The 21,401-nt window shown below is 58.4% G+C and overlaps 1 protein-coding gene across 17 annotated transcripts in view; it reads left to right on the forward strand.

Moving 5' to 3' along the window:
* Positions 1–20,114, forward strand: part of ARAP1 (ArfGAP with RhoGAP domain, ankyrin repeat and PH domain 1) — a 36,425-nt gene extending 16,311 nt beyond the window's left edge. For 5 of the 17 annotated variants that reach the window (XM_085586198.1, XM_085586139.1, XM_085586381.1 and 2 more), the window contains 30 exons: positions 730–833; positions 1,735–1,905; positions 3,400–3,469; positions 3,748–3,868; positions 3,984–4,189; positions 4,563–4,669; positions 4,752–4,951; positions 5,037–5,122; positions 6,210–6,392; positions 7,373–7,547; positions 8,946–9,080; positions 9,307–9,442; positions 9,927–10,029; positions 10,117–10,312; positions 10,639–10,684; positions 10,892–11,055; positions 11,354–11,566; positions 12,472–12,577; positions 12,801–12,948; positions 13,160–13,243; positions 13,402–13,470; positions 13,629–13,746; positions 14,595–14,708; positions 15,100–15,242; positions 16,121–16,153; positions 16,997–17,079; positions 17,537–17,587; positions 17,972–18,035; positions 18,212–18,279; positions 19,470–19,910. In XM_085586198.1, coding sequence (XP_085442324.1) covers positions 730–833; positions 1,735–1,905; positions 3,400–3,469; positions 3,748–3,868; positions 3,984–4,189; positions 4,563–4,669; positions 4,752–4,951; positions 5,037–5,122; positions 6,210–6,392; positions 7,373–7,547; positions 8,946–9,080; positions 9,307–9,442; positions 9,927–10,029; positions 10,117–10,312; positions 10,639–10,684; positions 10,892–11,055; positions 11,354–11,566; positions 12,472–12,577; positions 12,801–12,948; positions 13,160–13,243; positions 13,402–13,470; positions 13,629–13,746; positions 14,595–14,708; positions 15,100–15,242; positions 16,121–16,153; positions 16,997–17,079; positions 17,537–17,587; positions 17,972–18,035; positions 18,212–18,279; positions 19,470–19,758 — 3,786 coding nt within the window. In that variant the 3' untranslated portion in view covers positions 19,759–19,910. Of the gene's footprint in view, positions 1–729; positions 834–1,734; positions 1,906–3,399; positions 3,470–3,747; positions 3,869–3,983; positions 4,190–4,562; positions 4,670–4,751; positions 4,952–5,036; positions 5,123–6,209; positions 6,393–7,372; positions 7,548–8,945; positions 9,081–9,306; positions 9,443–9,926; positions 10,030–10,116; positions 10,313–10,638; positions 10,685–10,891; positions 11,056–11,353; positions 11,567–12,471; positions 12,578–12,800; positions 12,949–13,159; positions 13,244–13,401; positions 13,471–13,628; positions 13,747–14,594; positions 14,709–15,099; positions 15,243–16,120; positions 16,154–16,996; positions 17,080–17,536; positions 17,588–17,971; positions 18,036–18,211; positions 18,368–19,183; positions 19,289–19,469 lie in introns of all 17 variants that reach the window. The other 12 variants (XM_085586584.1, XM_085586828.1, XM_085586956.1 and 9 more) reach the window with 8 other exon arrangements.
* Positions 20,115–21,401: the final 1,287 nt, after the last annotated feature.

Here is a 21,401-nt window from a genome sequence, read left to right on the forward strand (position 1 = left end):
TTCTGCCTCACTGAGCACCCACTGGGTCTCCCGTAGGTTCCTAGGGAGTACCCCCTGGGTCTCCCATTGGGGTTGAAACCCCAGAGATGGAACTTGGTTCTTCAATGTCCTTGGGAAGTATCTGTCAGGTCTTTCAGTGGTGCTGGGACTTGAGGGTCCCTGGGGAGCACCCACCAGGTCTCACCAAGTGTCCCCAGAAGCACTCACTGGGTCCTCTGGGGTCTCCGGGGAGCACCCACAGCTGTGCAGCACCCCACCACACTCACATGCCCAGGGTGTGTGCTAGTAGACATCTCCAGCACTGCATCTTGAATGTAACCCCTGGATTGAGAATTTCTATCTGCCTCCCTCGCTCTCTGGGGTGGGAACAGATGGATTTGAGGAGTCCCAGAAGTTGCAGAGCTCCCTGAACACTTGAAGCCCCCATCTGGCTTGGCTTGGGAACACCAGGCCAAGGAGGCAATGTGAGATTTCTCATGAAGCTCAGACATTTTTAGCTGCTATAAATAACAATCCTGGTGTTCAGCTCCTCCCTTGGCTACACTTTCCTCTCTCTGTGAGCCTCAGCATGCCTCTTCCTGGGCACCTTGACACCGTGGGCACCCGTTGAGCTGGGGATGGGCTGGTGACATGGCATAGTGTCCCTTCCACTTCCATCCACCCTGCGCCCTCGTGGTGCAGCGGCAGCACCAAAGAGACCCCAGGTGTCACCAGTGTGTGTCTCTGCAGGAGGATGCTGAGCCTGGGATGGGGCGACCACGGTCCATGCGTTTCAACAGCCTCTTCAGTGAAGATGAGTTTGGTGAGGACCAGCCCAGTGCATCCCCTGCCAGGTATGAGCGTGGCTGCCGTGCTGCATGCAGGGCACATGTGCATGTGATGCTGGCGACGTGCTGTGTGTGTGTACAGGCAAGGGGTATGTGTGCATGTACCAACCAGGGGGTGTTTTTGTTTCTGTGGGGGGGTGTGAGCACGGGCAGAGAGCTCTTGTGCATGGCAGGGCAGGTGAGTGCACAGCTCAGGGCTTCTTGTGGATGCACAGTGTGCACACGCGTGGACACGTGCAGCACCTGTGCGTGGGAGCACGTGTGAGTGTGTGTGAGCAGAGAGCAGTTCTGCATATCGCTGCGTTGGGGCTGCAGTCTTGGGGGTGCCCCTGTCCCCCCTCCCAGAGCTGGGACTCAGGCCTGGGCTGTCGCTGGGATGGGGGGATGACATTTCCCCCCTTGCACAGCCCCCTAAATATCCTGGGCTAGCTCAGAGGTAAGCAGGCTGTGAGGGGAGGAATATCAGGAGATGGCAAATATTTCCAAAAGAGGCTCTTACCCCAATATATGTTGGTTCAGCTCTCTTTATTCTGTGCTGTCCATGTGGAGAGCGGGGCAAAAGAGGACGAACAGGAAATGTCAGGGGTCTATATAGACTTTGGACAGGGTGGGCTTCCCTGGCTCTCCCCCAACCCCGTTGGGGCAGGAAGGAGGGTCCAGGGTTATCTGATCAGAGTCACAGGATCCCAGGGAAGGGGAAACAGAGTGCCCATGAGCTCACTGTAACAGGGGGACATGCCAGGACCCCACCGAGGGGACTGTCCCCAGTGTCCCTGCTTGCATACAGCTGGCCTGCATTGCCTGCGCCTCAGGGAAGGTCACAGGGAGGCTGAAGCATGCCGGGGAGCCTCAGCCCCTCCCGAGACCTGCCAGCTCTTAACCCCCTCCCTCGGCTCCTCATCCCCAGTGGTGGCAGCAGTTGGAGTGACAGGGACCCCAGCCTGCACCCGCCTGCGCCCGACGCCTTTGCTGGCAGCAGCCCCGGCACGCTGAGTGACAGCATGGAGGGCACCAGTGCCACCAGCCTGCTGTCACCCACCATCAAAGCAGGGTGGCTGGACAAGAACCCGCCACAGGGGTGAGTGATGATCTGGGGGTCCCTGTGTGACATAGAAGGTTACTTGTCCCCTCCTTTTCTCATCTGTCATTCCTGCTCATGGGGGTGTACTTTTGCTTTGGTGAAAATCCATTTCTTGGGGCTCCTTCTGTTCCCTTCTAACCTGTGATTTAGGCTAGAAACACCCATTTTTTTGTGAAAGAACCTTTCTCAGAGCAGATGCCACCAGTTGTTGTACTGACTTTGCTGAGAAAGGGAGGCTGGAACTCGACCTTCCTCTCAGACCCTGCATCACTGGGAAAAGAGCTGCTTTTCCTCTGGGGGAGCCCTGGAATAGCAGTGACCACAACAGAAGCTGTCAGGGAGGATGTGGAGTGTTTGGGCTGAGCTGTGCATTTGGCATTGCTGGCTTTGCTGCAGGAGGAGGTGGTGATAGCCCCTATCCCATGGGATAGTAGCCCCAAATCCTAGACTCATGGTGGGTAGTCAGAGTGGTACAACAGTAAAAGAGGGGAAGTGCTGGGCTTGTGTCTGTGTGCTCCAGGGTGCGTGAGGAGCCAGTGATCCCCTAGAGAGTTCAGTGAACCCAGTGAGCACAACCAGCACAGTGTGCACAGGGAGCCCACTCAAAGAGCCCCCGCGCTAGCTGGGAGGCAACAATCAAACAGGAGTGTGAGGGATACTTGGGAGCTTCTTAATCTGGGCTCTAATTAAGCCCCAAGGCAGCAGTTGCACTGAGGAGGAGGAAACTTAGCTGTTTGCAGCAGAGCAGCCGTGCTGCTGGGGAAGTGAGAGCAGCTGGAAGGTCCCTGGGAAACTGCTCCAGCAAACCTTTCCTGAGTAAACAAACCCTTAAGCAACCGTGTCCCTGCTGCCACACTAGCCCCCAACCCCACCAGCAGGAGGGACCTGGGTGTTCAGTGCTGGTAGGGGGCTGCACTGCAGGGCTTCTTGGAGCTGTGCTGGAAAGGGCTTGGCTCCTCCTGCAGCCCTATGCTAAAGGTATGGGCAGAAGAGTCTTCTGCCTTTTCCAGTGGCTGGTTTGCACTCCCAGCTGGGGAGGGCAAAGGGGTCTCTGGTGGGGTCTTCCAGCCCCCAGAGGATCCTGCCTCATCTGTATGCCCATCCTGATAGAGATGCACAGCTTCTTCCTCTGCTCTGGTGCTACTGACCCCTCCTGGAATGTGTCTCCTGGCTTGAATCCAGCTTGGCTTTTAGGGGCAGCCCTTGTTCTGAGCTCCGTGTTTGAATTGGTGCTGGAGGAAAGCATGAAGTCCCCATGGATGGAGGACTGGGGATAGAGCACTAGATTAAGGGTTGGAGACACAGGGCAGAATGGAGGGCTGGGGACATGGCACATGATGGAAGGGTGGGGACATTGAGGGCTGGGGACACAGGGCAGGATCAATGATGAGGTGGCCCCAGGCTTTTGGCAACTGGGGCGTGAATACACAAGCAGAAGCATCCTGAGTTCAAGGGCATCCTCTCCAATGAGTCCCTCCGGTCCCCTCCCAGGTCCTACATCTACCAGAAGCGCTGGGTGAAGCTTGACACTGACTACCTCCGCTATTTTGACAGTGAAAAGGTGGGTGGAGAAGATGGATCTGGGGGTTTGGGATGAGAAGGTGGCAGAGGAGCTTCCCCAGCAGGGCCACCTCCCTCTGGGCGTCCCAACTCGGAGACGTGGCTGTACCAAGGGCCAGTATCCCAGGGAGCAGCCACGGCTGGGTGCTGGGGATGAGATGTAGGAGGCTCAGAGCCTCCTGGGCATTGGAGCTGGAGCACTGGGAACCTGGGGCACTAACTGCCCCATTTCCCTGAGGCCACAGACATGAGCAGCGTGTCTCCCCCTCCCTGACCCAGGATACCTACTCCAAGCGGCTCATTCCCGTCTCCTCCATCTCCCGCGTCTCCAGTGTTGGGGACCAGAAATTTGAGGTTGTCACCAACAACCGCAACTTCGTGTTCCGGGCTGAGAATGATGGTGAGTGACAGGGGTCCCTGTTCCCCAGCTCCTCTCCCTTCCCAGCCCAAGGGATGAGTCCCATTGGCTCCTGGGCTCAGGCTGTTCCTGACCTGCCTTGCCTTTGGCCCCGCAGCAGACCGCAATGAGTGGATATGGACCCTGCAGCAGATTGCAGAGGAGCAGAAGAGCAAAGCTGCAGCGAGGACATCGATGTCCTTAGCCTCTGATAGTGCCACTGAGCTAGCTGATAAGAGTGGCTTCCTGGAGCTGCGGGGCTTTAAGCACAAGCTCTTTGTGGTGGTGGCTGGGGACAAAGTATTCCTTTACAAGAATGCGGAGGTGGGTTGCTTGGGGGGGTGTGTGGCACTATGGGGGACCCTGATGCCATTTCAAGGGGGGACCCCTTCCCTTTGCACTCCCAGCCTGAGCAGAGCAGGAGTGAGCCAGGGCACTCAGGCCTGCCACCACCACTCAAATGGGGACAGCACAGAAGCCACAGGGTGCTGCCCCGTGAGCCCTCCCTCTCTGCTGGCTCTGAGCCTTGGGATATCCCAGGAGCATGACACCCACTGTAGCTGCTTTCACAGTCTGTGGTGCCCCAGGTATACCCAGGATGACAGCTGGGCAGTGAAGGGACAGTTACCCCAGCTCCCAGGCACTTGGATCCCATCATCCATCCCCCCCTCATCCCTTGCCCACCCTCCCCCACCAGGACTATCGGCTGGGGATTGGCATCACCTACATTGAGATGAATGTGGGGAACGTCAAGGAGGTGGATCGCCGAGGCTTTGACCTCACCACACCATACAGGATCTTCAGGTGAGCCCAGGGTGGGGAGGGGGTGCTGAGGGTGCTGCCCACCCTGAGCCATGGTATAGCTCACCCCCATTCCTCCTGGCAGCTTCTCTGCTGACTCCGAGCAGGAGAAGGAGGAATGGGTGGAGGCCATGCAGCAGTCCATCACTGAGGCACTCTCCAACTCGGAGGTGGCCGAGAGGATCTGGGCGGTGGAGTCCAACCGCTTCTGTGCCGACTGCGGCTCCCCCAAACCTGACTGGGCCTCCATCAACCTCTGTGTTGTCATCTGCAAGAGATGTGCAGGTACCCATAACCAGAGGGGCACTAATGGGGATCCCGGCCCCTTCCCACCCCAAAATGGGTCCCTTACGGCTCATCTCGCTGGCAGGGGAACACCGGGGATTGGGCCCTGGCATCACCAAAGTCCGGAGCTTGAAGATGGACAGGAAGGTGTGGACTGAGGAGCTGATTGAGGTAGTGGCACAGACCAGTCCCAAAAAGTCCTTTTGGGGGTGACACCCTGTTCTTTCTGCATTATGGAGCTGCTCGCTGTGGGCTGCTGGTCCTTTGGGGGGGACACCGTGGTGTGGCTTGGCTGGGGAGAGGACGCCCAGCAGCCTTTTATCCTGTCCCTGTGCACCCCTGGCAGCCAGTTCAGCATGGTAAGGACACGCGGCTTGATGTGCCACAGCCGGACGGTGTCTCCGTGCGTGGGTGCGTGGCCGTGGGGCTGGAGCAGGGCCGAGGGCAGAGCAATTCCCGGAGCGGTCCGGCCGCCGGAGCGGAGGAATGTGTCGGCGCAGGCAGGGCCGGGGATGGGTGGGCGGCGGCAGCTGGGATTCGTTTCAAGACCGAGCCTGGCAGCCATTTCCCGCCGGCAGGGCTCGGCTGGCTCCGTTCTTCCCATCCATCCTGCTCGGATCCTGCATTCCTGCTAGGCGTCCCACCCGCGCAGCCCCCGCCTCCAGCCCTGCCTGCTCCCCGAGCTCCCCACCGCTTCCAGCTGCTGCCTGCGGCTGCTGCCTTCCCCCTCCCCTCCCTGGAACCCTGCCTGAAACCACCCCAGCATCCCCAGGGCCCCCATCGCACCGCTCCTTCTCGGCTCTCGGATGCACCCATTCCATCCCTAACAACTACGGGGTGCTGGCAGTGTCCCGCGGGTATTGAGGTGATGTGGGTCTTCCTGATAAATCTCGTAATGGCATTGCTCAGCTGTGGGTAGCGGGATGGCGAGGAGCCACCAAAAGCACTTTGAATCTGTCCCCATGGCTACCGAGCACCACCCCACCTCCCACAGCTGCGTTCTGCTTTCCAGATGTGGTTTTCTGGGGCAGGAAGGGGAGCTGGCGGCTGTGGGGGCTGTCAGATGCTGCATGCCTGCAGTGGGTGGGTGGGTGGGTGCACCTGCACCCTGCCCACTCCCATCCCCACTCCCCTACACCACCCATGCTCTTGCTGCATCTCACTTTTCTTCCGGGGCAGCCCCCTGCCCCCAGCAAAGCCCCCCCACATGCCCCAGCAGTATGGTCACGTTGGCATCTCCTTGTCACTGTTTTCACAGCTCTTCCAGCAGTTTGGCAACGTAATGGCCAACCAGTTTTGGGCTGCAAATGTGCCTCCCAGTGAGGCCATCAGCCCCACCAGCGGCAGCCAGGAGAGGAGGCGCTTCCTCATCGCCAAATACCGAGAGGGAAAGTACCGCCACTACCACCCACTCTTCGGCAACCAGGAGGAGCTTGACAGGGTCAGTAGCCTGCAGGGATGGGCACCCGCGTGGGGGTTCTGCCTGGGTGCAAAGTGGTGCTGAGCTGGGGTCCTGAGGCTCATTTGGGAATGAAATCTGTGTCTAAGCAGACCGCCCACCATCCCTCCCTGCCTGTATCTCCCCAGCCCCCATTACACACCCTGTATCCTCACTGTGCACCCAAAACCAAAGTCTGGGGACTCCAGGAAGGATGACCAGCTGTGGGGACAGGGTAACATCTCTGCTGTGGGGTGTAACCAGCTTCATGTCCAGGCTGGGGAGCCTTGTCCGAGATGGGCTCTCCCTACCACAGCCAGGCAGCCCTAGGGTTTATGTCTCCTTGGCTTGGAAATTGTTTTGGGTTCAAGCTCTGGTCTGGATGGGGCTTACGTGAGCTGGTGCTGGACGTACACCCCAGTTGAGGCAGCTTGGCAGCTTGTACCAATTAGAAGTACCTGGCCAGCACTCCTAATCACCACCCATGGCACCCATTCCCGGTGCTGGCTGTTTGCAGGGTGCCAGACTAGAATGGTCACACAAGGAATATCCCACAGGGAATGCCATCCTGTCACTCTGGCTGCTCGCCTCCTCCTCTGCCATGGCTTTGCCCCTGCCGTGGCTTCTGCAGTGTTTTTACAAGCGGTGGGAGTACATGGGGGGCCCAGTCAGCCAAGGGAATTCGCATGTGGGCTTGTTTGTTTTCCTACTCTGGCTTGGCCGGCCCGCCCCGCTGCCGTATGACTTCACCCCGGCTCCTTAAGGGAGGGATTCACTGCCGGCTCCAAACTTTTTCTCCCAGTTTGAGCCTCCTTTGTTCTGACCAGGTGGCTGGGAGGCGGCTGGGAGGCGGCCGGGGGTCCGGCAGCTCGCTGGCTCCAGGTCACTGGCCCCGGCTCTTTTTGCTTGGGTTTCCTCCTCCTCCTCCTCGTCCTCCTCCTCCTCGGTGAGAGCCATCAGCTTCACCACTGCTTCTGCTGCAGGCTCTGTGTGCGGCCGTCACCACCAGTGACCTGGCAGAGACGCAGGCTCTGCTCTTCTGTGGGGCGTCAGTGACCTGTGACACCGGGGACCCCCAGTGCCCAACGCCCCTGGCCCTGGCTGAGAGGAGTGGGCAGCGGCTGCAGATGGAGTTCCTGCTCCACAACAAAACCTCAGGTAAGGGCTGATCCCCTTGAAGCTCCACCCTGAGCTCACACCCACTGGCAACATTCCCGGAGTTGCTCCTGGGGTGTTCTGGGGGACACAGGTATATTTTGAGCTGGTCCCAGCTCTGTGTCCTGCCGGCAGCTCCCTGGCAGGAGGCTCTCCATCTGCTGGCACTGTCGAGGGTCTGTGTACCCCACAAGAGGGAAGAGAGGCTCTGGGGAACCCCTGCAGCCCTGGGGGCTCAATCCCAGCTGGGAACACAGGTCTGAAGCCCAGCTGGGGATGCAGGCGAGTGTTGCAGGTACTGGAAGGGATAGGAGAGAGTATTCCCACACCATCCTGGCATGCTGTGGGCATTCCGAGCAGCTTCAAGGGACATTCCTCTGTCAGATGGGCAGGCCCCACCTCCACCATGTCCCTGAGGGAGGAGGGCTGACCCCCTAATGACCAGTCCCATTCTGCTGGATGTGCACCCTGGCCCCTGAACTTGGCTCCAGGAGGGCTGATGGCTCCCATGGGATCTGCACCCTAATATAGGTGTTGGGCAAGTGGGCAGGAACGCTTGGGCAGGTGGAACAGAGGTGTGGGGGGCTGGCCAGCACCTGCCAGAGCTGTCACCTCCCTCCTTGCCTTGGCAGCCAAGTCTGTCTTGCGGAAGTTGGAATTTGCCCAGGTCAGGGGCTGGCCCAGCTTTTCCTGACGTGTCAGCACTAAAGGCATCTGGGAGAGCTGTGAGGCCTCCCAGGCCACCCCAGTGAGCCAGAGAAATCCAAAGCTTGGGCTCATATTGCTGGGATTGCTGGGGTGGGTGAGCCCAGCACTGTGTGAAGCAGGGCTGGACTGGGAGAGCAGGGAGAGCCTCATCCTGGATTCCCCACTTCTAGAGCTCCAGGTACCCTACACCCAGACCTGGGTGTGATTTAGGGGTGTACCTGCATCCTATCTCTTCTTCATCCTGGAGGAAGTGGGGGTTGCATCTTGCTGGCAAGGTAGGGAAATCGAGGCAGGAGACATGACTGTGATCAGATGAGAAGGGAGTGACAGAGCCCTGGGCTGTTATTTCAGCTGCAGGACTGTGATGCTCTGCCCTGCACCTCCTGCAGAGCAGCAGGGTCCTGGAACAGCCTGGGAGGGACTCAGTGGTGGGGGAGCCTGCACCCCACCTTCCCACATCCAGTCCCAGCTCAATGCTTAGGGAGGGGCTTTGGGGAGGACTCAGGATGTGGAGTGACCCCCAGGCAGCCCTGGATACCAGCACTGTTCCTTGCACCCCAGCTGTGCTGTGGTGGGAGCTTGGGGTGCAGCCTGTGAGATGCTTCTTGTGCTGGGATGGGGGAAACCTAGCTGCCTTGTGGGGCTGGGGGAGGAGGCCAGCTCCCCATGACAGTCTGATCTCCCTGCTTGCAGAGCCGCCACGCCTGGAGGTGATGTGCAGTGAGGAGAAGCCCTACTCTGTACACCTGCCCTCTATTACCCACAATGGCTTCCTCTACAAGACCCCCTCCATGGTCAAGCCCATCAGTGAGCGGAAGGGCCCAGAAGGTACATTTGTGAGACAGGGAAAAGGGAGCTGGGAGATTGATAGCAATTTCCTCTGCTCTCTCAGCCTTTGAAAAGGTGGTGGGGAAGTGCAGCATTACTTGGTAACTTGGTTTGATGGGTGGTCACATCAGATGGGCGCTGCTGGAGTGCTCAGGCTGGTTTGGAGGGTGCCATGGGGTGGGCCAGAGCTCAGGGAGGCTGCTCAGTGCTGTCCTGTGCTGTACAGAGTTCAGCCGGCGGTGGTGCACCCTGCAGGATGGGGTGCTCAGCTACTATGAGAACGACCGTAACACTGTGCCCAACGGTGAGATCAGGGTGGAAGAAATTGTCTGCCTGGTGAACAACCCACTCCATGCCCATGGGTAAGGCTGCACTCCCCTGAAGCACCCCAACAGCCCCTCCATTCCTGCAGGGCCTGGCACAGCTGCAGTGGCCCCCAGGAGGGGTGGCACGAGGGGACTGCAGTCCCCAACCCCACCAATGGCTCCTGATCGGATGGCTTTGCGAGGATTCTGTGTAAATAGTTTGCAGCCCCTTTGGAGCATCTTTCCAATACTTTTATAACACCTTTGTGACCTCTTTGTAATCCCTCTGGAACCCCGATCCAACTCCTTTGAAACCATTTTGTGGCCCCTGTGCAGTCCCTATGTCTCCTGTTCGAACAGTCTGGCAGCACAGAGATGCTGTAGTGCCTGGGGCCATGGGGAGGGATCCCACATTAGATCAGCCATTGTCAGAGCCATCATCAGCAGCAGGATGCTCCCACCCCTGGAACACCCCTATCGCCCACCGAGCTCTATCTCACCCCTGTGGGTACCCAGGCTCCCCTTTTCCTCCCTCCTGAAGGATTGAGAGCACGTTTGAGGTGTACACCGAGGCAGATCGACTCTACCTCTTCGGGCTGGAGAGCCCTGACTCTGCTCGAGAATGGCTCAAGTCTATTGCCAAGGTGGGATGCAGGGGCCTGGGGCAGCCCTGGGTGCTGGTTGCAATTGGATGCAGTGGTGCTGATGGATTCCTCTCCTCCCTGGCTCAGTCCTTTGTCCACCCCTGTGCCGAGGAGCTGCTGGCACTAGACTTTGAGCGGCTTGGGCGACTGCATTACAAAGGGGGTCTCACCCTGGAGCGTGCCCAGGAGGGCTGGTTTGCCCTGGTCGGCTCCACGCTCCATATCTGCTCTGAGGATGGTCGTCAGCAGGAGCCTCTCCAGCTGCGCAAACTGCAGGAGCTCTGTGAGTACCTCTGTCCTGCTGGCAGCACCCCCTGGCCGGGGTGGGAGGATGTGTCCCCCAAATCCTGCTCCAGGGTACACCTAGCTTTTGGTGGGAGTCTGGTAGATATCACTCCTGTGGAGCTCAGGTATCCCTTGAAAGAGGGAATGCGGCTGCTCTTTTTCTTCTCCATCCTCTTCCCCCTCTCCATCCTCTTCCCTATCTCTGCTTGTCCCATCTGGACTGGAGCTGGACCTGTTGGCAGAGGCTCCCACAGCACGTGGGTCTAGGGGAGCTGTGGCACCCTATGTTCCCGTAGGTGATGGGCTCCCTGCCTTCCTTTCCAGCCATCCAGGGGGACCATGAGGTTCTGGTGTTGGTGGAGAGGCGGAGGTAAGAAGGTGGGGGAGAAGGCCCCCCCCTCCCCAGCCAAATACCCCTCCTAGTTCTGGAGTGTCTTTACCCTCCCTGCCATGACTATAGACCCCTAAAATTGAGTTGGGATCGCCTGCAGGACCCCAGGACGAGCCTTCCTGGGGGTTGCAGACACGCAGTGGGGTCTAGGGGGAACAAGAGAACTGAGCCTAGGCATGCTGGCAGGACGCTGTACATCCAAGGGGAGCGGAAGCTGGATTTCCTGGGCTGGGTCCATGCCATCCAGAAGGCTGCGAGCAGCTCGGGAGACACCTTGTCGGAGCAGCAGCTGACGGACTCGGATGTCCCACTGCTGGTGGACCGCTGCATTGACTACATCACTCAGTGTGGTATGGGCCAAGTCCTGGGATGCTGGCAGGGACCAGAGCTTGGCCTTCAGGTCAATCCACTGGTGTGGTGGGGCAGCTGAGAGTCCCGTATGCTTGTGATACATGGTCCCCTCTCTCCCTGAACATCTGCTTCAACGCAGATGTGGGAGGGCTCCATCTCTGGCAGGGCTTTGTTTCCAGTCACAGGAACACCTGTGGGATGGGATACTGTGTGGCACCTGGCAGTGTTTGATGGGGAGCTGGTGGGCCAGGTCTGTCTCCTGCAGAGGGGCTCTCATTCCCACTGGCTCCATCACAGGGCTGACGTCTGAGGGAATCTACCGCAAGAGCGGGCAGAACTCCAAGACCACCAGCCTTCTAGAGGTGCTGCAGCGGGATGCACGCTGCGTCTGCCTGAAAGAGGGCGAGCACCAGGTGGATGATGTTGCCAACACCCTCAAACGCTTCTTCCGTGACCTTGGGGATGGGCTCTTCACTCGGCGGTGGGCCCCGGACTGGCTGTGGGCAACGGGTGAGCCCTGGGGGCTGCTTGGGGGTTGCAGGAGGAGGGGCTTGGGCTACCTGGTTCTGTGCAGCCAATTTGTCCCCTTCATGGGTTGGAGAAACATGTCTGGGCTCAACATGTTCCCCTGTGCTGGGGTCTCAAGTGGTGGGTGGGGAGTGGAGTGTGTTCGTGCTGCCCCTGTACAAACTCATGCTCTGGAAAGGGTGGGGCTGACCAGGGGAGACATCCAGGACCCCCTTGCTCACTAAACACTTGGGATAGATGCCCCTAGTAGACAGACACAAGCTATGGCCCCATGGGGCTGGGATGCTCTGGCTTCAAAGAGCTGAGATGCTCCAGCTTTGTTATGCTCCAGCTGGGATGCTCTGGCCCCATGATGCTGGGATGCTCCGGCCCCATTGTGCTGAGATACTCTGTTCCCATGAATCTGGAGTGATCTAGCCCTGCAGAGCTGGGATGCTGTGGCTCCATGGAGCTGGGGTGCCCTGGCCTCACAGGTCTGGGAGGATTCAGCCCCATAAAGCAGGTGTGCTATCACCCCGTGGACCTGGGATTCTCCAAGCCTGGGATGCTCTGGCACCTTGGAACTGGCAGGTTCCAGCCCCATGGAGCTGAAATGCTCCTTCCTCATTCAGCTAGGGTGCTCCACCCCCATGGAACTGGGACAGTCTGGCCACATGGAACTGGAGTGCTCCAGCCCCATGATGCTGGGTTACTCTGGTCCCCTGATTCAGGGATGCTTCAGCTTTGGCATGCTCTGGCTCTGCAGACCTGGGATGTTCTCTGGCCTCATGGATTTAGGATGCTCCATCCCCGCGTTGGAACGGGAGAGGGGAAGTGGAGCATGTAGAGGGGATGTGTGGCCCTGAATCTTAATGTGCTCCTCCATGTTCATTCTCTCCTTCTGGCAGCGCTGGAGGATGAGGAGGCAAAGGTTGGCGAGTACCGGCAGCTCTTGGCTGCCCTCCCTCCAGTGAACCGGGCCACACTGAAGGCGCTCATCAATCACCTCTTCCGGTATGGCATCGACCCCTTGGGCATGAACCTCTCCACTGTGGGGTCCTTGTTGGCTCTGGGGTGTGGGAAATCCCTTTTCCTTTTGCTCATGTTCCCAGCAAGGAAAGGAGATGAGTTTGGGGTCAAGCTGTGCCTGATGCCAAGCATCATGTCCTGCATGGGGGTTGAAGGGAGGGGTCTGGGGAGGGCTCTGGGGCAGGAATCTTGACAGAGTTTCCCACAGGGTCCAGTGCTTCTCTGCGGAGAATCAGATGAACACGCACAACCTGGCCATTGTCTTCGGGCCCACACTTTTCCAGACGGATGGGAAGGACTACAAGGCAGGACGTGTGGTGGAGGACCTCATCAGTCACTATGTGGAGATCTTTAACGTAGGTTCACCCCTGGGTCCCAGTGTGAGGACATTCATAGGGAATGGAGAGGTGGAAGGAAGAGAAGTCAGGTCTGCTCTGTCTTAGATGTCTGTAGACATCTTGCTTTGGAGAGAAGGGGAGAGAGGACTATGTATTTTCAAACCTTGGAAACCAGAAGCCTGGAGCCAGAATGGTCTGGTCGGCCCTGATGGCTTCTCTTCTCTGGTAGGTCAATGACCAAGAGATGAAGAAGCAGCAGGATGAAATCACAGCCATCATGAAGATGCGGGAGGCATCATCCAGTGGAACACAGGTGGGTCCTGGACATGGGGACATTTTCTCCTGGGGCCCTCAGTGTCTACTGTGGCATCTCTTGGTCATGCCGTGGGCAAGGGATGTCCACACTGGTGGTGAGGATTTCACCCACACTTGGGAAGCTGCAGATTGAAGCACTTTACTGTTGCCCTCCAGCAAGCTGGGGACTTCATCTGTACTGTCTACCTGGAGGAGAAGAAGACAGAGACAGAGCAGCATGTCAAGGTGAGTAGTTGGGCAGAGGGTGAAGAGCGGACAGGGGTCCCCTTGTATGCCCAAGCCTCTGTGGTGGCATGGGGACTCACACTGGGCTGTACATCTGTGGAGTGAGGATGGAAGGGGCCTGGACACTGACTGATGGACACTTGCCCCCTCCCTCTCAGATCCCAGCCACGATGACGGCTGAGGAGCTCACCTTTGAGATCCTGGACCGGCGGAAAATTGTCATGAAGGAGAAGGACTACTGGAGCTGCTTCGAAGTGAATGAGAAGGAAGAGGCAGGTTGGTGCAGGAGCATGAGGGTGGTGATGAGGAGTAGAGAGATGGAGATGGAGGTGGGGATGATGTTAGAGGTGGAGATGGGGATGAAGTTAGAGATGGAAATGAAATGGGGATGAGGATAGAAAAGATGATGGACATGGTGATGCAGATGGAGTAAGGATTGGCATGGGGATAGAGATGCAGATGGAGATGGGAATGGATGTAGGGATGGGTATGAAAAATCTCCCCTTGTGATTGCACCATGGAGCAATCTGGAATGGGCTCCAGGTGCTCAGAGGAGGACAGTTGCATACCTTATCCAGCTTACACATGGCCAGGTACTGCAGATGGGCTGAACTTTGGGCCAGGGCATCTGTCTGTATCCTTAGGAGTTCAAGTGTCTTTGAAGCTTTGATGGGGAGAGGTGTCCAGGTTCTCTGGCCACCAAAATGAGCAGCCATGTTGGCCATAGGCAGCAGCAAGGGAGAGATCAACAGAAACAGGATGAGAGCCTGTTCCTACCTTCTGGTGCCTTAAGCTCCTGCTGCCAGTGGGTAGAGGTCAGTCTTTTCTAGGTAGCAAGGGACAAGACAAGAGGAAATGGCCTCAACTTATGCCAGGGGAGGTTTAGGCTGGATATGTGAGAAAATGCCTTCAACTAAAGAGCTGTCAGCCAGCCCTGGCACAGGCTGCCCCGGGCAATGGTGGAATGTCCCTGGAGAAATAGCCAAGACCTGTAGCGGTGGCACCTGGGGACATAGTTTAGTGACACGACCATGTCGGACCCTCAGGACACAAGTGTGACGCTCTCTGGATGGGAGCTGGCCCTGGGTGCACTTTCTGAGACCTGCCTGTCCCCTGACTTACAGAGCGGCCCTTGCATTACTCGGAGAAAGTTCTGCCCATCCTGCACTGCCTGGGGACAGAGAGTTACCTGGTGGTGAAGAAGCAGATGTCCATGGAGAACATGCTCATCTACCTTGGTGAGAGGCAGGGACCATAGTCTGGGCAGGGAGAGAAGGAAGGGGATGGGATGGGGTGAGCATTGAACACTGATGGGGATGCAGAGTGGAGGGGAGGGGATGGAGAAGGGGTTGGGAATGGGAAAGAGGGTGGTATGGGATCCAGGTAGGCACCAGCTCAGTTAGCATGTGGCTTGGAGTTCCCTGATATTGTGTCATGGCCAAATGCTGTGCCCATAGCAACAGGGAAGCTGGTCCTGCCTGCCCTGCCTGGTCTGGGAGTTGAGGGGCAATGCCAGGACTCTGCAGCAGCTGGAGAGCTGCTGTTACAGGGGGTGAGGGTCTGGCTGTGCCCTTCTTGGGGGGCCTGATGGCCCTGGGGGGCCAGAGCCACTCAGGCATGTGCCTCCAGCTAGCAGAGTGGGTGACTGCAAGCATGGCCTGATGAAATTCCGGGAGGAGAGGAACCTACTGGGGCTTGGGCTGAGCACTGGCTTCCATGATCGCTACTTTATCCTCAACCACTCCTGGCTGCGCCTCTACAAAGAAGTGCGGGTGAGCCCTTCCTCCTTCTCCTTCTCCTTCTCCTTCTCCTTCTCCTTCTCCTTCTCCTTCTTCTCCTTCTCCTTCTCCTTCTCCTTCTCCTTCTCCTTCTCCTTCTCCTTCTCCTTCTCCTTCTCCTTCTCCTTCTCCTTCTCCTTCTCCTTCTCCTTCTCCTTCTCCTTCTCCTTCTCCTTCTCCTTCTCCTTCTCCTTCTCCTTCTCCTTCTCCTTCTCCTTCTCCTTCTCCTTCTCCTTCTCCTTCTCCTTCTCCTTCTCCTTCTCCTTCTCCTTCTCCTTCTCCTTCTCCTTCTCCTTCTCCTTCTCCTTCTCCTTCTCCTTCTCCTTCTCCTTCTCCTTCTCCTTCTCCTTCTCCTTCTCCTTCTCCTTCTCCTTCTCCTTCTCCTTCTCCTTCTCCTTCTCCTTCTCCTTCTCCTTCTCCTTCTCCTTCTCCTTCTCCTCCTTCCCCTTCCCCTGCCTTTCCTTCCCTGGCCTTTCCCCACCCTGCCCTGGCCCACTGTGACTCTGTTGGGATTCCCTGAGGACACGGGACCCGTGTGTGCTGACATTGCTCAGGCAGTGCAGGCAGCAGTGGGGTTGCCATGGCACAGGCAGTGCAGGCAGCCGTGAGCAGTGCCAGAGCTGGCCCCTGAAGTGCTGTCACCCAGACTGGAGCAGATCCCAGAGCTCCTGGTCAGTGCCAGGGCTGAGGGGAGGACATGCTGGCATACTGGCTGTGCAGTGACAGCCACTCCATGCCCAGTTCCTGTTTGCCCTGATGTGACACTGCACACTGGCACATAACCACTCCATCCCTGTGCCCTGCCCGTGGGCACAGGGGGGTGCAGGAGGGGTCCCCCACCTCTGTGTTAACCCTTCTCCTCTGTTGAACAGAGCCTGAGGCAGCGGAGCCCCCCCTTGGAGAGCGTGAGTAGGGAGGGGAATGGGGGCTTAGCTGGGGTGCAGGGGCTCCCATGCCCTCTGCCCTTACAAGTGTGCCCAGGGTTGACCTCAGATCCAATCCAGGGTCAGTCTCAAATCCAATCCTGCAGCACACATGTGCCAATCACTGCAACTGTCCCTGGTGCTACCAGCTCTCCCCATTTGGTCCCTCTGGCTTGTGGCTCCTGCTGTCCTTCACTCCAGGCAGCCAGAGCTGGATCTGGGGAAGGGAGCAGAGAGGATAGGGATGGGCTGAGCTGTTTCCCCATCCCGCAGGCATTGGATCGGGCTCTTGTAAGTCAATACTGCTTGCATGTGAACGTGGATGGAGGGTCCCCAGTGTGGCACCTGTTTCTGGGTCATGGCAAGGCACAGCCAGCACTGGAAGGGTCCTCATGCTGTGCCACCATGGCAGTGGGAAGTTTAGGAATGTGCTCTGGGCAGAGTGGCTCTGGGTCCACCACTGCCATGGCTGTGGCCATGATGCTGAGGAGGGGTACGAGGTGGGATCCCATGGGGAATGTCTAGTGCCAGGCTCTGGAGACCCTGTCACGATGTGCAAATGCTGGTCCCAGCTCAGAAGGCAACTGGCACTGTCTAGGGGGGACAGGCCACCTATGTCCCTTTCCTGCAGCCTGTGGCCCTTGCCATGGGTGACATACACATGCTCTACTCTATGCTGGGCTTCACCCTCCTCCCTGTCACCACATCACTGCAGCCTTTCCTCCCTGCTGGGGGGCAGACCCCATCCCAGCAACGGTGGGGACAGTGGTGAGTGGGGATAGGTCTGGCAGCCACCAACCCAGTGTCGGTTCCCTGTTCCCCCAGAGTCACAAGCCAGAGAAGGAGTGGCCTGTCCGAAACCTGAAGGTCTATCTGGGTGTTAAAAAGAAGCTTCGACCGCCGACGTGGTGAGCAGCAAAGGATGAGGACTGGAGTGGAGCTGGGGACAGGGAAAAGGACAGGGACAGTTTTGACTGCTAGACCCATCCACTGCTGGCCAGGCCTCCTGCCACCAGGTGTCAGAGCAGCCCTGTAGCACGCTTCTGCAGCCCGAGTGAACCACAGGGATTGGGCTGTCCCCAGCCCTGTCCCCAGCCCTGTCCCCAGCCCTGTCCCCAGCCCTGTATTTGGCGCTGTCCCTGCCCTGTCTTTCTCCCGAGCCCTGTTCCTGGCACTGTCCCCGGGGGTGTTTGTGGGGCTGAGGGGATTTGCAGAACTGGGGGAGGGTTTGTGGGGCAGTTGCAGGGACGGGGGGTTTGCAGGGATGGGCGGTGGCAGGGATGAGAGGGGGTTTGCTGAGGTACTTGGCCAGCAGAGGGACAGCTTCGTGGGCTGTTGGGATTCATGCTTTCTCCTCTCTTCCAGCTGGGGTTTTACAGTATTCTACGAAAACGAGAAGCACGAGAAGCAGCAATGGTGAGGGAAGGTGACATGGGATACTAAACTTCTCTCTGGGACAGACAGACATATGGCAGTTCTCTGGAGCCTTTGCCATGGCAGGGGGAGATGGGGAATCGTAGACATCATTAAACTATTTGGATGGGAAATGACCTTGAAAATCATCCAGTTGCACCCTCCTGACATTGGCAGGGGCATTGTATGTGTGGAGACAGCCTGGCTGAGCACTCATGGCCCCACGCAGGTCCCCCTGAGGCCTGTGGCTGTCCCCTTCAGTCCCCTGGGGTCTCATGCAGAGCAGCAGCTGAGGTCTCTGGAGCAGGCAGGTGTCCCTGGAGTGGGCAGAGGGGACACTCCACTTGCTTCCACCACCTCCTCTGGCTGCTGACACTGTTCCCACAGGTACCTGTGCTGTGACACCCAGGCCGATCTGCGGGAGTGGTTTGCCACCTTCCTTCAGGTGCAGGTAGATCACTCCCTGTAAAAGTGGGGCACCCCCGTGGGGGACAGTCCCAGAGGGATGCTTGGCCAGCAGAAACCCTTTGGGGCATCCAGGCATCCCTAAACACCAGCACCAGGGCAAAAGAGAGGTCCTGGGGTGGCTGAGTCTCCGGTCTCCATCACTGTCCCCTCTGTCTGCAGAACGGGGGTGCCCTGTGGCCCTCGGAGCGTCCCAAGATGCGGGTGGCACGGCCGCAGCAGGATGCCAGGTTGGGTAACATCTCCCTCATCCCGCTGCGGGGCAATGAGAGCGAGATGCGGAACAGTGTGGCTGCTTTTGCTACTGACCCCCTAACTGTGAGTCATCTGGGGGCACTGGATGGCAGGGCTGCATCCCCCCTGCATCACATGATGGGTGGGTCCTGGGCTCCAAACTCGGGTGGGAGATATCATGGCTCCCATTACTTACGTACTGCATCATCTCCAGTGATGGATCTGAGGGAGCTAGATGATCCTCTGGGGGCTGGTGGAGTCTTCTGCATCCAGGGGGTCCCAAATCATGTGATGCAAAAAGAAGGGATGCTGCCATGCTCCTGATTTTTCCTCTAACAGGGTTGGGTTTTCTGTCCTGGTCACAGATCACCTCCCCATCCAGCTGTCTTGTCTGTCTGCAACAGCTGTCCTGCCTGGGGGCTGTCACCCATCAAGTGTCCCTCACCACAGGGCTGGTGGTGGGACAGAGATGATCCCACCGCCTCCCACCACCAATCACTTGGGCCCTCATTGCTCTTATAAACCAGGGGACAGGCCTGTGCCAGGGGAATCCCCTCCAGCATCAATTGGGCATCACCCAGTGAGTGCTCAGGGATGCCCCAAGTGCATAGAGCAGCATCTTTGCTGCCCTGGAATGCCTGCACAGGCTCAGGTTTATGACACAGGGCAGTGGGGAAGCCTCCAGGGGCTTTGCTGTGGGCTGTGCTTCACAGTGTGCTTGTGGTGGTGTGGTCTGGTACAGGGGACCAGCACACCAGGGCTCCCAGGGGACAGTGGGTGAGTGTCCCCCGCCACGGGGCCAGCGTGGGAAGAGGTTCTGGGACTGCAGTGACCCTGGGGCGACTATGGTTTCTCTTGCTGGGCATTTTCCCTGTGTCCCCCTGGGTGCCATGCTGCCAGTGATGCGCAGACACGGAGGAGGAGGAGGCTGAGGATGAAAGGTGATCTGTCTGCCCTTTGTCCCCAGCTTCTGCGGAACGTCTGAGCTGGAAAACTGACATGCCAGTGAGTTTCCCCCCTGCTTGCACACCCTGTCCTGATCTGATGACAGTGGGAGCCAATGGCTCTGTCTGTCCTGTTGCCATTCGGACTTGAGGACATGGCACATGTCCGCTGAGGTGAAAAGGGGTTGGAAGTGCCTGCTCTGTCCCATTTGCTGACACTTTGCTCTCCACTTGTGCCACAGGTTCATCTCCGAGTGGGGCAGCCCTCGGGGTCTTGTGCCAGCCCCACACTCCGGCACCTGCCAGGGTCCTGTTGCCTCCAGAGCCTCCACTGGGCCCTCTCACCTTCCACTGTGGGGACCACAGGCAGCCAGGAGGGGAGATGGCAGCGAGGCCACCTCCCCACCCCTGCAGAGCTGGGCTTGGGAGCCATTGCCAGACAGCCCACAGGATGTCAGCCCTGACTCTGTGCCCCAGCTGCCTTTGGCCACCGCTTCTTTTCCCAGCTCCTGGAGGAGAAGCAGAGCCTAGCTGGGAGCTGCAGTTGAGGGCATTTACGTTTCCTCTTCCATCCCCTATTTTTAAGTCTTCCTCCTCTAAAATGATAAGGCAGGTGGGAGCTGCCCTTCCTGTGGGGTGCCACACTAGCCCTTCTCATGGGATGCACGCCTGGCCCCAGGCACTGCCATCGTCATACTCCCATCACTCCTGGGGGAGGGTCCCCTCTATGCTGGGTAGGCCAGGATGACAAGAGCCTCAGTACTCACCCAGCACTGGGTAGGGGGTGCCCTGGTCTCTGTCCTCCATCCATCAGGGTGGAGATGGCAGGAGCAGCCTCTGTGTCCCACTGCCACCTCTTGACGATATTAAAGGTCTTAAGAAATGAAGCGGGAGTGTTCAGGTCTCTGCCAGCAACAAAGGGCAGGGGTCACCAAGAGCTGGCAACCTGGAAGTGCAGAGGGATGGTCCTGGATGCACCTTCTGGGTGGTTGCCAGAGAATGGGTGCCATGGAGAAGGCAGTGAGCTGCCCTTCTGGGGACAGCAGTGGCACCCCAGTCCAACAATCCTCTGATGTGATTGCTGAGCCTTGCCAGTGCAGCCAGAATTCTGTGCCAGTGCCAGAGTTGGTGTCTGTGCTGGACTGCCACTGTAGGTCACCAGGAGTGGGTGGGAGCTACCAAGAAACTCGTGTGCAGGTGTGCTTCAGGGCCTTGGCCCTTGCAGTGTGACGCACAATGGGCATTTCAAAGCCAGAGGTTGAGAGCTGTCTCTTTGGATCATGGCAGCCATAGGAACTCCTCCCGACAGCCCATGGCTGATCGTGTGTGCTGCTTCAGCCTGCCAGTGTTTGTGACCTTGGAACTTGTCATAGAAACCTTTTGAGCTTCATCTCACAGCCATGGTGGTGGGGAGCATCACTGGAGCTCAGCCTGAGTGGCAGAAGGTAGCTGGAACTCTGCTTTTCCTGGTTTCCAGGGATGTGGGGATACCAGTCCCCACAGATGTTGGGGTGCAGGGCTGATGGGAGGCAGGGATGCTGGTCCCCAGGGATGGAGGGATGCAGGGAGCTGGGTGTAAGTGCAGGGCTGGGAGCATGGCTGCCTGCTGAGTTGTCTGTGGCAGCCCTGAGTGGGGGTGTCCCGCCGCCCCCTCCTCACGCTGAGCCACCACAGGGGCTGTGGGTGAGTCACCCGTGGGAGCAGGAGGGCTGTCAGTCACCTGCAGGCACTGCCGGCGTGCAGGAGGGTGGCAGCGGTGCTGGCAGTGTCACCTGCAGTGCTGCAAGGGGTGGAGGGGCCGCTAAGAGGGAGACAGAGGGAAGGCACCCGTGTCCCCACCTCCCCCCGAAAACAGCACGCCGCAAGCCTCAGTTATACCAGTGTGTACTCAGGCCCCTCATTGTTGTGGCAGAGTGAGGACCCGGGTGTTGGGAAGAGCAGGAGAGCCTTCATCACTCCTGGGTTAATGGCCTCTCTCTCATTCTGCTGTGCCAGGTTGCCCCATGGGGCTTCCCATCCATCCATCCATCCATCCCTCCCTCCCTTCTTCCATCCTTTTCTCCCTACCTCCTTCCACACCTCTATCTCTCCCCTGCACCACCAGCATTCCCTCAATCCCTCAATCCGCTCCCTCCTTCAGCAGCCTCACTGCCCATGCAACTTGTCCCTCTTAC

This window comes from Lonchura striata, chromosome 1 (genome assembly GCF_050655825.1).
Source record: "Lonchura striata isolate lonStrDom1 chromosome 1, ASM5065582v1, whole genome shotgun sequence".
Taxonomy (NCBI): domain Eukaryota; kingdom Metazoa; phylum Chordata; class Aves; order Passeriformes; family Estrildidae; genus Lonchura; species Lonchura striata.